This window comes from Ammodytes marinus (genome assembly GCF_949987685.1).
Source record: "Ammodytes marinus genome assembly, chromosome: 17".
Taxonomy (NCBI): domain Eukaryota; kingdom Metazoa; phylum Chordata; class Actinopteri; order Uranoscopiformes; family Ammodytidae; genus Ammodytes; species Ammodytes marinus.
Window position 1 is genome coordinate 16,763,317 of NC_137221.1, and position 15,490 is coordinate 16,778,806.

Genomic DNA, 15,490 nt, shown 5'->3' on the forward strand with positions numbered 1-15,490 from the left:
TTCAAACACTTAGGGAGGGCGCTCAGGACTGCGTAGGCCCTCAACGTATAAACCTAAACTCATATGCAGCAAGAGCATGGAAATTAATCTTGTCTTGATAATGTGAGGTAAAAAATGCATTTGCATCATGGCAGGCCATCTGTCATAGCCCTCGCTGCCTGGAATCAATAACCCTTGTCTGTCCTGGTATGTCTCCCCTGGTGACAATTCCATCAGCTCCACTCTGGAACTGGATGGAAGCCACACCTATAGCGCCCTCAGAGTAGCATTACATAACCACTGGCTGTCGACTGCAATGGCGCATTCAGTATCAATGCTCCTAAAAGGTGACAGGTCCCATCCACATTAAATCACAGTACTGTACCAGGAGGCAATTATAGTGCCACTGTAAATCCTGCTGATGGCTCCAGCGAGCTGGATCATCTTCTTCTCACATGCCTGCATGTGAAAATACGATCAGGGATGCACACATGCATGCTCACACAGAAGCACATACACACATAGCGGAGCAACCACTGTGGGCTCAGGTGGCCAGTTGTTTACCACATGGGTCACGGCGTTGTACTTTTCAAGCATGGTTGGATGATAAGTGGACCACATGCACCAAAAAGCATCATCTATACAGTAACTTGCATGTAATTCACCACGTTACCAAATGATTTAGAGAACCTGCGGTTACCGAGGTGACAACGCAGGGGTTTTGTGTTTGAAAAATCAGAGAGCAAGGAGCTTCCCATAAACATATTTTTCATAAAAACATAATGACTGTCACGCAGTTGGGGTTTGTAATTGCAAAATCTTTTTTAAATCATCACGCAACCGGAACTTTGGCAAACAGATGCACTCTCTCTCTCTCTCACACACACACACACAGGAAAACAGAGGCCTGTGGGGACTGTATCACATGACCATTGGCACAGCTGCACTCCGGGATGCCCGTCTACTTTCTGTAGTTAATCGATCACATGAAGCCACTGGAGCTTGGCCAGGAGTCACTGGTCCAGAAAGTTATATAGACTATATAAACATGTGCGTGTGTGTGCGTGTGTGTGTGTGTATGTGTGTCTGGGGCGGTAATATATCTCTGTACTACGTTATCAATGGACTGCCCCACAACCGCTCAAAAGCTGTGCAAGCCTTCTAAGAAAGTCTGCTACTCTGAGGTCTTTTGTCATCTATTCCTTCATTCACACTCTCTCTCACACACACACACACACACACACACACACACACACACACACACACACACACACACACACACACACACACACACACACACACACACACACACACACACACACACACACACACACACACACACACACACACACACACACACACACACACACACACACACACACAGTCTCCCATGACAGGTAGACTAGGGGGATCTCTAGAGGATAGCTAATTTGGCCCACTGGTGCCTTAACCACATCTCCCCCCCGCTTAACTATATCTCCTCCCGCTGACATCAGTCTAAACTTAGGCTCTCATATGGATCCTTCTGGCAAACCTACTCTGCCTCTGCTGCCAATGTCCTCCTAAAATCATACAACCTTCAGAGTGATGGACCTAAGTCAGAGCCAATAGAATGCACTCATCCTTTTCCTTACCAGTTAAATCCCCTGGTATCCGAGCAGGGTTTGGAGCAGTGGGAATGGACACTTATACCCTGCTCTAATGTAGTCTGTATTAACCTTTTTTCATGTGTGCATGTGTGATCTTTTTTTTTCTTTAATATTGCATAGGGCTATGCATGCGTGTGAACATATCTATATTTAAGTTGCAATGTTGGAAATCTTCTCTCATAAAATCACACACATATATAAATATAAATAAAAATGGAAGGCACTTTGAGACAGAAATATAATGAAAGTCTGGTGATGAGTTGTGTCACTTGAGTGTTGATACAGTTTGTTAGATGTGGTGAAACTCAAAAATCAGACTTGTGGATCAGGAAAGAATAAACCGTATAGAAAGGCAATATATAGTTCAAGACGTATTAAAGCGAATTACGTACAATGCTTTGAGCTTATCTGACGCAACTGCACTCAGATGTGGGACGTACAATAGACAGTAAAAGCACTAATGTATGTCAGAGTAGGTCAAGTAAAAATGCCTTGACTGCAAATGTCTACGAGAAAAGAAGCATGCATTGTCTAGTGAGGTGTTGCCGGTGCACAATGCAACGGGACAAAGAGGTCTATTTATTGGAAGGTACATTCGGGGCTATCATTTTTCCTATATTTCTGATTTATGGCATTTTTAATAGCATCAGCAGGAAGTTGGCCCGTGTTGCGTTGCTTCTGAAATACGGCCAAGGCCAGACAGTGTACTGTATACCAATCCATACTGATTCACAGAGATCTGTTGAGCAAACGGGGAATGGTATAGAAGTGACAAGGTGCGTATATCTGTGAGAGAGCGTGTGTGTGTGCATGTGTGTGTGTGTGTGTAGGGGCCTTTGCTGGAGCATAAAGGAGCTCAGTGCTCTCACAGAGAGAGAGCCATAGCTTGTGAGCACAGAATACTAATCCATGTGGCCACAGTCACCCTGAGTAGACAAGACCTTCAAAGCTGCGCACAAACACACACACACACACACACACACACACACACACACACACACACACACACACACACACACACACACACACACACACACACACACACACACACACACACACACACACACACACACACACACACACACACACACACACACACACACACACACACACACACACACACACACACACACACACACACACACACACACACACACACACACACACACACGCACACACGCACACTGACAGTTTTATTTAATTAATTTGGTGATGGTAGAAGTAAGGGTTATTACAACACCTGTGTATGTGTCTGTTACGCCAGCACAATGCGAAAATAAATACCTCTCCCATGCTGCTAAAAACATACACACAAAAGGAAAAACACAGAAAACACACTTATCTCTGCTCTAATTACCAGGAAGCAGATAGTATTCCACAAGGAAGGGATGAGCCGTGTGTGTGTGTGTGTGTGTGTGTGTGTGTGTGTGTGTGTGTGTGTGTGTGTGTGTGTGTGTGCTCATGTGTGCCTTGGATCGTTTGCAAGTGACGGACCACTGGCTCCTACTCAATGCAGGGGTGATCTGGTCCCTAGAGTCCTAGCCAAATCCTAGTCATCTCACTAGGTTTCTCTCTATCCCTTTCTCTCATTCCCCTCTCTCTGTCATTCTCTCTCTCTCTCTCTCTCTATTTCTCCCTCCTCTCTGTCTAATGAAACACATGAATTCACACCATTGTGTCTACTCTTAGGAGAATAACCATTGACTGCTGTGGAACTGCTGTGTGTTGGTCTGCAGGGAGCATACCACAGGGAGCAGCGAATGCCAAGAGACTGAGGCAGGAGTTGGGCTACAACATCTACTTGTGGGTACAATTTGGTAATGGACTGTAAAGCTAAATCAAGACAAGAACAGGAAGTCTTACTCATAGTGATTTAGATGGCAGTCCTTTAACTTTGCAGACCCGCCCGCGACGTGAATTATTTGTAACTGCAAAATGACAAACAGGCAGGGATGTAACACAATGTAATAGAAATGCATTGATGCCGTTTTTTTTTTTCTCTCCACATTTTACAGAAGTGAAGTGTTTTATTAAGTAGATTGAAGTACAAGACTAATTTTTAGCCCTGGTATTGGGCTATTATAAAACAAAAAAAAATCAAGAGTTTCTTCAGCTATGATGAATGGCCCACACTGTCACTTAGAGTAAGCAAGTGGAAAAGAGAAACCATTACAAGAAGAAGGACAAAGAAAAACACTGCAGTCGAGAACAAGTCTGGCCGCCCTTGCACTGCTGCATTCCGAGACATTGCTGGTGGACATTACAACGGTGACCTGAATGTGTCGTGACAGCGCAGAGCCAGATTGCAATACATTGGAGGCAGTGACATGCTTTCGGCCCCCCCTTTAACTCCAGACTAATAAGGGTGGCACGGTTGCTGAACCAGACAAACAGAAGAATGCGACTGTGTTTCACATTGTAGCACAACATGCAGTATTTTATGAACTGGGCCACCTCGCAGTCAGTGTATTATGTACACACCATCCACTTTCAAAGGAAACGCGTCTGCACTTACTTTCACTGTTACATATGTTTATCAACAGGTAACATGGAATGAAGCAGAACAATTGCTGCCATTGACCTGCACACACACATAATGAGGCAATCTTCAGACTGCAGGAGAAATCAGCCCGATTCTGTTTTGAATGTATTTATTTTTGCTCATATGCTCAAATTGTTTGTCAGGACACAGCCCAAAACATTAGGGAATCTGATCCTTTCTCCATTCTGATCTGAGCCACTTTCATGTGTGGTTTAATTCCGGTAAAGGTCTGGTCGTTTTGCAAATCTGACCTCATTTTGAACAGTCATTAGAATTCATTTGACTTTTATGTCCCTCTCTAGATTGACATTTGTCAGATATCTGCAGGCAACCATAGCCGTGGAAATCACTCAAATGGTAGATAAACATGGAGCACTGGCTCTCTTTCTCTTCATTCTCGTCCTCCATATCTTGTCCACTTCAATTCCCTCTCTTTCACCGCTTATTAATCTTTACAGAAAACCATCTGCACTGACTTCAGTAGCCTCCAAGTATACTTGAATGTCAGCCTCCTGCGTGTGATGGCTTTATTATTGATCTTTTGCACAATGCATGTTCAGACCCGGGAAAAGGGTTAGGACCCTAGGATCTGAGCATTAATGAACATGAGTGAGCACTAAGGCATGCATTCTGAACGTAGCCAAACAAAACTTAACTTAAAGATATAGTGCGTAAATTCTGCTGACCCCATGAGAAATTCTGAGTAATTACAACAACACTGTCGGCGCATCTACATGAGGTTAGTCTTCCATGTTCACGCATTGATTGTATTCCTTCTGCTGTATGTCCAGGTTTTTTCTTAGCAGTAGAACCAACATCTGAAACATTTCTTGGGCGCTTCTTGGGATTTTTCCGAGCTCCTGCGTCATTGTCAGGGGGTGACACCACTTTTTAAACACTGCCATACTGAGAAATACAGAGAGTTTTGTGGGGCTGATAGGCTTAATCAACTTTGTTACAACCCGTTTGATGATGGCTTGAATGTAACCGCCATACATTATGAAAAAAGTGACGCACTATAGCTTTAAGTACAAGTTGACTCCAACTAACGCATCCTTTAATTGTTAAGGGTATGATTGTGAAGGACACCTTCCACTTAGAAATACGTTATTTTGGAGGACACGCTAGAGAGAATGTGCAAAATGTAAGAGGGGAAACATACCAACATACAGACTCCCTGGCTAACTTTAGAAATAAGTTTCCCCTTCCAGCCTCAAGAAACTGCGGGCAAGCCATCATAATTAAATTAAAGCTTGCTGTATGATGGATGAGCGAAATACAGAGAGGGTGGTGTCATCTTCTCCAAATGAATGATTGATGAATGATCGAGAACAAAGGGCGCTAACTCTGTACTTTCTGTCAAAATATTCATTGGCACGTCATGACTTTACGACCCATAACAGCTGAGAGCATTGAGAACCATAAGGTCACACATTAAGATAAATCGGGCCGACTTGGGTGCAATTTTCAGCTGAGTTAAAAAAGGGCAACAACGAGTACATGAGGTGACGCAATAAGGAGCTCCGTATCCTGGTCCGCATGCTCTAATCCCTTATGCACTGTGTGTCTCAATTCCCCCAGGAAAGAGACTGGGAGGCATCCATCATCCACCGTGCTAGTGGAGTATTCAGTGCTATGCATGAGCAACATCTGAGTCAACACATAAGTGTGAACACTTGACCCTCCTTGATCTATCCATGCTGTAAAAGAAAAAAACACATGTCAGTGTAATACATCCCCTGACTCTCAAAGATCAAACAATGACAACAAAATAAAAAATAAATCAGAAAATAATGGATAAATATTTGATCAAAGTTGAATGTGGTTTCATCATTGCTGTAAAAAGAAGAATGCAGCCTTTCCACACCACTGACAACACTTTCATGGCATATTTTAGACATCTTCCAGCTCTAATTAGGTACTGTATGTGGTCATACTCATATCCCTCTAAGATTTTGCAGTTTCATTTTAATGTGTCCTACAGCACCTGTAACTAATAGCCCAAGGGACCCATCTTGGGTCCAGTTGTAATGGACCCTGAAACAAGCTCCTTGTATTAGTGACATGCTGTCAGTGCTTTGTAATGACAAATGGATGATTCATAATTTAGAATTGGCCTAGATCGCAAAGCCAGCTCTATTAGCCGTATCATTTGAGGGATTTTGGTGGGAACATGAATGTCTGTTGATTTGCAGACTGATAGGCTTCAGAGCACTGGCAGAGAGACTTTTCTTTTGTTTGCACTCTTTTCAAGCGTATTTCGGTCATGTATTACTATGCCAACTCGCATTGGTACAGTGCAGTGTATACAGTTGTGTTCAAAATAATAGCAGTGTGTTTAAAAAAGTGAGTAAAGGATCAAAATCCTTATCATAGCTTGTATTTCCAAACACGCAAATGCATTGGGGACATTGCACATTCTATTCCAAATCCAAATACTGTATGAAGAAACATTTGTCAAATGTTTCTTTATCTTTACAGAAAGTGAAGAAAAAGGAATATTAGACTGTTCAAAAAAATAGCAGTGTCTGCATTTTTCTATACAACTCAAACATTTAAGATTTAGCTTTCCTATGAATCACTGAACTAATATTTAGTTGTATAACCTCTGTTTCTGAGAACTGCTTCACATCTGTGTTGCAGGGAGCCGACCAACTTATGACTTATGGCACCTGTGAACAGGTGTTTCAGCCCAGGACGATAGGACTACATTCCACAATTCCTCTGCATTTCTTGGTTTTGCCTCAAAAACAGCATTTTTGATGTCACCACATAGGTTTTCTATTGGATTAAGGTCCAGGGATTGGGCTGGCCACTCCATAACGTTAATCTTGTTGGTCTGGAACCAAGATCTTGTTCGCTTACTGGTATGTTTGGGGTCGTTGACTTGTTGGAACACCCATTTAAATGGGCATTTCCTCTTCAGCATAAGGCAACATGACCTCTTCAAGTATTTAAATGTATCCAAACTGATCCATGATCCATGCTATGCGATAAATAGACCCGACACCATAGTATGAGAAACATCCCCATAACATGATGTCTGTGCCACCATGCTTCACTGTCTTCAAAGTGTACCGTGGCTTGAATTCAGTGTTTGGGGGTCGTCTGACAAACTGTCTGCGGCCCCTATTCACACCACAGTACACTTTGAAGACAGTGAAGCATGGTGGCGCAGACATCATGTTATGGAGATGTTTCTCCGCGAATCCTACATTTAGTTTACAATTGACATTTATCATGTATTTATTAATTTTTTGCTCTAAAAACAGTACAAGGTCAACTTCTGCATAAGCGACGTCTCTTTCAAAATGCTTAAAATTACAGCACTGACAGCCATTTCCTTAACGGAAAAGACTAACTATGCATAATTACCTCATACAACCCACTTCAAAAATACTGAACTATCCTTTGTCCTGAAATAACTGGATAAACGAGTGTTACCCATAGTTTCTGCTATACATGTAACCTGCAAGTGTTAAAACAAAGTGGGTATTGCTTCAAACACATTCCCTGCCAGGTATGATGGGGTTTGATTGACAGGAGAACCAGGGGATCTGTTTTTTTTTCACCCTTTTTTCCCTTTCAGGCAGCCCTGACATTCAGTCACACAACATGTCAGGAGCTGTGTGTGAGTGTGAGTGTGTGTGTGTGTGTGTGTGTGTGTGTGTGTGTGTGTGTGTGTGTGTGTGTGTGTGTGTGTGTGTGTGTGTGTGTGTGTGTGTGTGTGTTTGTGTGTTTGTGTGTGTGTGTGTGTGTGTGTGTGTGCGTGTGTATAATATATGTGGCTTTTCAGACTTGCATCATGAGCTGGGAAGTTGCACAGTGTGAATAATTTGGTCTGAATACTATAGTGCAAGAAGTACTGTAGCTTCGTATTGGCCTTTGTGTTGATATATGTATGTATGCATTGCAGGTCATCTGCAAGTGCACTGCTCCAGAATTAACTAGACCCTTACCGGTCATAGTTGCTGGGTAAAAAGGACTGCGGATATATGTTTTTCCGATATCTCTGAATGTTATTAAATGGATTTTGACTGAGCTTATCCAAAAACCTTTCGAAAGTTTGGATGAGCAGGTTCTCCTACATTTTTCCTCACTTTTCTGGTATTGAAAAATCTGGCAGTCAAGCCTGTGTTTTGCAAATTGGCCAGATGCACATCACATTTTTAGGCTGAGCTCCAAGCACTAAGCAAATGATTATTTTTCCCTACATGCTGCACATTCTTACATCTGTTACTATCCGTGAATGCAACAGTAAGCAATATATCAGGCCCTCCTTGTTTTCTGTAGTGCACTGATCCATTCACCTGTATTATAATTAACTTGAGTTTCTTGAAGTGTTTATGTGTAATACATGCTGTGATATTTGGCAGCTGGTCCAATAAAGAGGGAGTTTTGCCTTAGAACTACTGCTTCCGTATGATGCATAAAAGACGGATACATTTGTATACGTGATGCCTGCGCCCAGGGATAGAAATCTTCACTAAGTAAATGTGTAGGGAAGAAATAGCAAACTTGTTTTATGTATAAATCAGTTTGCGTTGACCCTTAATACCCAATTTAAATGGAAATGAGACAATATTTGTTTAGCCGTGTTTAACATAGATAATGTGGTTCAAACCAGCTCAGTGTCACAAACCAATACATTCATAGATTTGAGGGACAAAGGCCAAGGCACATGTTTGGATACAATTAAAGATAGTCCATTGAAAATAAAATGTCAGTACAGACGGCTTATTCACTAAATGCCCATAATTATTGACAGTTTCCCTTCCGGCACAGAACAATGATGTCGCCTCAGATCAGCTAATGCCATGCAAAATAAAACATAAATTGGTCACTTTACCTGTCATACATATGCCTAACAAAGACACAGTATCCTCAAGAAAAAAATGCCTTCCTCAGCTTCAGGCATATAGGCAGCTGCTGGGGATTTTGCCAATACCCGAAAACACAATACAATAAGTCGTAGTGAAGGTCAGTCAGAGTTATCCACCATTGTCCATCACAGCCACAATCACACCAGAAGGATTTTCAAAAAACACCTTCCAGATAGAATGAGTGTTAATTATCTGCTAATTGCTATGTCATTATGTCTTGAATTCTTCAGAAAACAAAAGACGCGTGCAATGAGACTGGGATGAGTGGGATAATAGGAAGTCATTACGCTCAGGTTATCAATCTGCAATTTGTGCATTACCTTTGTTATCAGGACAACAATACCTGTCCACATACAGCACATGTATGCAAATTATTGATACACTATTCAGATTGAACTCCTGCCCAAGCCTCTTGGTCTCTTTCCTGCTTTTTTAAAATGATCAAAATAAAATCTAAAACAATATCAAACAAAACACTGTTGTTCCTTTCAAGTCGAAAAAAGACTTAATTACATGTTAAATCAATAAATAAGACTCTGAAGATGCTCCGTCTCGGGAAAAGTGACTACTCAGCAAAAGGACACACCGTAGATATTCACGAATGATGAACAAATTATTATTTTATCAACACCTCTTGGGGAGATGTTAGAGTGATGAGCCTGCCATATAGTCAGCAGTTGGGAGTTGTGCACCTTGCCCCATGGCTTTTCTTGGCAGTGCACAGGAGTGGATCTGGCACCAGCCCACACTCAATACTGACTGATCCGGGCTGGACTAGAACTGGCCTGCCTCCAGTCCTCAAGCAAAGTCCCTATGGCCTTTTTTAAAGTTGAAAACTCAACAAGTATATGTATCCCAAAATTTTATAAAATAAGACACATCTATGGTGAACAGCTGCAAGTAAAGAGCACTTTAATGCATGACGCTGCTTTGCCTCTTAATCATTCATTCAAACACACACACACACACACACACACAGACACACTAATGGCAGCAGGAGTTGCAATTACAAACCTTTGGTAGATTGCAAAGTTTGCTTTTATTTTTTTTGTGTAGGACATTTAGCTTATATTCTGAAAGTTTACAGTTTATGTAGACAAGGATATGCAGGGAGGGAGGCTAAGGGTTGGGGGTATGTGCATCATTCTGGACCAAAGAACTGGGACATTGCCATTACATGTGCCTTAAGGGCTGTGCATCAAAGAAAAGACCAGAATCAATAAGTGAATGACTTTTCATGTGCAAGAGTTTCCTTTTTTTCTCCATGTGGAAAAGTAAACTTTTTCTTTCTTTTGAAGAGAAAGATTTAGAGGGAGTGACAGGGGAGAGAGAGAGAGAGAGAGAGATGAAGGAGGGGAAGGCAAACATTTAAGCTTTGTTTTTTAAGACTGAGCTCTGTGGGGGTGTTTGTCTTTTAATTGAAAGAGAAATGGGACACAGGACAAACAGGTTGGAGGCCAGACACTTCCTCTCACTTGGACAGCGCATAATGTTTGAGTCTATAGTCATTTTGAATATTTTGGGTGTAATTAGTACATAGGGGAATTGTTTTGAAAGTTGTTTTTTTACACCCACAAAGGCTTGCCCACACTTCTTCCCACAAAGGGCTCTAGGCAGTTCACAGCAGTCGTTATGAGTGGTGAGTGATCCCCTCATAGAGTGAACAGCCTCTAACCAATAGGCATGCAACATCTGTGTCTTTGAGGTGAAATGCAGATAAGCCAAACAGACCTTCCGGGCAAACTGGCTGACGTTTAGCATCACGTGACACTTGGCATCAATGAACAGATTTTGGCTTTTTTTCTAAAGCAAGGGTGAATGGGTCAAAGGCAAACTGGTGAAACAATCTCTCTTACTATATCCTCCTATACAGCGTATCCTCGTCTGCCCATCCATCTCTGAGTATATTACATGATAATTGAAAAAACAACGGTAACCTTCCCCTTAAGCAAGGTATAAGACTCTTCCCATGGGCTCTCAGTATGTGTGTTAGTGTGTTGTTGAAGGCAGGCCAAGTCTTGCAATAAGCTTAACTGGGTTCTAATTAGTGCTGTTCACTCAGCAAACATGCCTATATTACACCCATAGGAAAATGATTATGTAATTCAGTGAACTATAAGACAAGACAGTAAAACATATCTTGCTATATCTATTAGTCTAATTGAATAACATTAAAGGAAATACTCTGGTGGCGGTGGTGCAATGTCATGGTTAAGAAGGCTTTGGTGTAAGCAGTTGTCCAAAACACTCATCTATGTCATGTATACACAGTATATATCCTCAGATGCATTCATGCTACATATAACCATATGTGATGGTGCAAAGGGATTGCCTGCACCCTGTTCAATGCAGTGATGTATGAATGACCATGAGCATGTATTTGTGCATTGGTGTCAAATCTGATCGTATCCCAACATTAGCAACAGATGGTTTCACATACACACACAAACACATAAACACATACACACACACACACACACACACACACACACACATACACACACACACACACACACACAACGATGTGCAGCCTGGAAACTAAAGCCTTTCGGAGCCACACCTCTCGGCAAACATGGGGGGAATCTCTTAAAATATAGATTAGACGACTCCATTTCTGACAGACATTTACAAATCTTTTGATGGAAGGTTTAAAGGGCCCCCCTTTGAACTAATTCGTTTTTTTAATTAGGCCAACAAACAAAATTCAAATAAGAAATTCTCTGTCAAGCAAGCAAAGGCAATGTGATCCCCCTGAGGTGGTATTAAAAGCCGGGATAACAAGGCAATCCTTTTTACTTGTCTATCTGCTGCTGCAAGCTGGGTACACGAGTAAACAACTACATTTCAGTTACATGTATGACTGAGCTACCACGGCATAAAAAAAAATGTTTGCCTTTCGGAATTTGTGTTATAGGATGTTTGTGCGACAACAGGGGATTAATAATATGTTCAGTGCTTGTGACGTCATCCTACCTTGTCGGACGTCTCTGGGTGCTATGGCGATGGCCTCGTTGGAGTGCTGCTCGGTGACACAGCAGTCGTCGGGGACCTGTGAACCGTTGCTGAAGGTGTGCGGCGTCTCCGGCAGCAGAGGGACGGCCGGCGCCATGATGTTGTGGTTGGGACAGATACATCCGGTCTGGGTCATCCCGCAGCCGTCTCCGTCCGAAACCTCCTGCTGCTGCTCTCCGTTGTTGTGACCCGAGCGCAAACACTCCTCGAACCATCGGCACAGCACGCCGCACGTGAACTGACTGGAGTTCTCGTTGTTGATGAGCAACACCTCCACCAGCCTCAGCTCCAGCAGCTCCTTGGTCACCTGAGGCTCGTGGTCGTCTGTGGCCGGATGTCTGGTCAGACAGAGCTGGACGAAGTTCTTGTCGAACTGCAGGAAGGAGTACGGCGAGTCCGAGTTGGATCGGCTGCTGCTGCCACAAAGATCCACCACTTCCTGATCCTTGGAAGCGGCCGTGTGTAGGTGTGGTGGGCAGCTCTGATTGGCCAGGTGGTGGTCTAGGGACAGGAGCATGGGGGAGTGTGTCCGGCAGATGACGGGCTGGCGGGTGAAGCGCAGGTACAGGGAATACTTGGTGGGGTCAGGGTTTTCCAGGGACCAGGAACAGCCCGGCGCCCTGGAGGGGAAGAGCTCCCTTAGGGAGAAAGAGCCGTAGAGCACCCCGGCTACCAGGCTGGAGCAGGGGGGTGAGGAGGAGGAGGGGAGGGGGCCTTCTGCCCCGGTGCTGGGGACGCCATGGGCAGCATCCACCAGGGGAGAGAGGGGGGCCAGAGCGAGGGCAGACACGGCAGCCAGGGCCCCAGCCAAAGCCAGGAGAGAGGACAGCACAGGCAGACACACCCCACCAGCAGTGTTCATCCTATGACATTCGTCCTGCAGAGGGTACAGAGAGAGAGGGCCGTACATTAGACACATCAGTAGAGAGATCTTCAAACTCAATCTGACAAAGACCAACATGATACGGGCAAAAAGAAGAATTTAACAATGTTCCTGTCGAGACCAAATAATCATGTCTGGTTGGAAATGTTTCTGGACAGATTTCTGTCTCGCCCTGAGAGGATAACATAAACAACTTGATGGCAGTATTTCTCTTGAAGTTCTTCTTCAAACGCATACGCTACCATACACACACACGCACACACACACACTGTCAAAACCACAAACACATCCCTGCTGGGCTGGATTAAAAGGGTTGATGACTTGGCTGTTGAGACATGCACCAGGGGGACTGCTCTACCCTTTCCTGCTGATATGTGCACACAAACACACAGGGACGCGAACGCGCACACACAAAAGTACACACAGAACATCGCCTGCTGAGCAACTCCCCCAAGGCTATGGCAAACTATTACCATCACCGACACAGTGAGGGTCCACCAACAGCCTGATTTTGACTTACACAATACACACACACACACTTTATATAAATATATATATATATATATATATATATATTGCTTGAAACTATTCCAATATCCACTACTCCTTCGTATAGCCTGTGTATCTGCTCCTTCACTTGAGATTGTCAAGTGCTTCTACATAAAGGCAGTTTGAGGAGGATTTGGGAGATGGGAAATATTTGCACCACTCTACGATACCCTCTATAGCCCAGACACTTTTCTCTGAAACATTACTGTGCTCGGCTACTTTATGTAACTTTGCACTACCGCTACCACAAACAAATGAAACACCCTCATGCTATGTAAACTTTTATCTATGCATATGTGTTACTTATGTACCTGCCTTACAGGTTTTTAAATTTGTAATGAGAATTTATGGAGTGTTCAAAACCAATGCGTGACCTATTTGCATACGCACAATGCATAATTCATTTAGACATGACAGCATCTTGTAGTGTACAAACCGGCTAAAGTGATTAACAATGATTCCTTCCCTCAGGGTTTATGACTAGTTTATGGTGAATTCACCCATTTTCTGGACAATTGCAGTTAAGTTGTTTGCTGGGAAATAATGTGGACATACTAACGTCATGCTAACACGTTACCATTGCGTAGTGGAGAAAAAATTCACATCATAATATTTAAATTCCAGGCTTTTGAGAAACACTATTTATAAAGATTTTGGAATTTATGATAATAAAGCCACAAAAGTGAGTTAAAGTAAAACATATTATACATTCGCTTACACAGTAGAAATTTGCTATTTAATTGTACAACCATCGGGCTAGTGTCAGCCATTGTGGAGTAATGTATGACTGTTCAGTTAGCGTTTTTTTTTTATAATTCTTTCCTTCCTGACAAACATTTTTAAATTAGTGCATTTCTATGCGACACTTTACCTCATACTATTGCTGAACTAGTCTGCATATATTTAGACCACAGCAGTTTGGTCGTATATCTAAGTGGTCTCCATGGTAGCACCAGCCAAAGTTATTAAACATGTGACTGAACTGAAATAAAAAGGCAGCACGTGTGGGATTTTAGAGGCAAGTATACGCCACTTCCCTAAGGCCTAGGTTAATGAAACACAGCAGTAGCCTGCACTTCACAGGATTTATGTAAGTTTGTTAAGGCTTTCCAGCAATGGCCACATAGTCCACAGGGCCTGGGTATAAAGGATGGGAACTGTGCTTACTTCACCATGTCAAGAGGTGACCCCCAGAGCGCTTGGACTGTAACAGGCATTCGGGGGCTTACAGTGGGGAACTGTTAATGAGAACTAAAAACCCATGAAAGGCAAACTGATGATGAGCAAAAATGCAAAAAAAAAAAGAAAAAAAAGGAAAGGAAAGTACAGAGGAGATGTTGAAAGAAGCAGGGCATAAGAAATATTGCAATTATTCCAGAGGATGGTGAAAAGATGTGCAGAATTTGCATCATTCACGGTGAAAAATAAACTCCTTGCTTTTCAGACAGTCTGCTGATGCTAACTCAGAGTGATGTATGATGCATAAAAATGCTTTACTGTGTCATGCTCAAGGGCAATTCACCTATTCACACTTTTTTTTTTCTTTTGATGGACACAGATTGGCTTTTTGCAGACATTAAATCTGTTACCCTAAGGTCAAGGGAAGGTCTGAAGGAGTAAACAGCAGTTTTGGAAAGAGTGGAAGGCTCCACAGTCGGACAAAGCAACTGATGTATGGTGAGAAGAGGACCACAAATCAGCTATGTACTGTATGTCTCACAAAACGGATTTTTGAAAAGTGAACTGTACATCTTTTTTTTCTTTTTTTAATGAAATGTGGATGGCACTACCGGGACAATACCAGATGGAGGCAAAAAAAAACAACACCACATGCACACAGAAAACATTCTTCAGCCCCCGTACATTAAAATGCAACAAAGACTTCTCTACCTAAAAGCATTGCCGTTATTTTCCCTCATCAGACAGTGTTTATTTTTGGAGATAGTAGTTGTGTGAGACAAGTAACCATAGCAACATCGTATGTCCTGACCTG

The 15,490-nt window shown here is 42.7% G+C and overlaps 1 protein-coding gene across 1 annotated transcript in view; it reads right to left on the reverse strand.

The window, feature by feature from the left end:
* adgrb2 (adhesion G protein-coupled receptor B2) overlaps positions 1 to 12,927 on the reverse strand; it is a gene marked incomplete at both ends in the record, with an annotated part of 141,111 nt that extends 128,184 nt beyond the window's left edge. Inside the window, 1 exon segment of the mRNA XM_080045755.1 lies at positions 12,027 to 12,927. Within this exon segment, the coding sequence (XP_079901881.1) occupies positions 12,027 to 12,927 (901 nt within the window).
* Between the last annotated feature and the right edge of the window lie 2,563 nt (positions 12,928 to 15,490).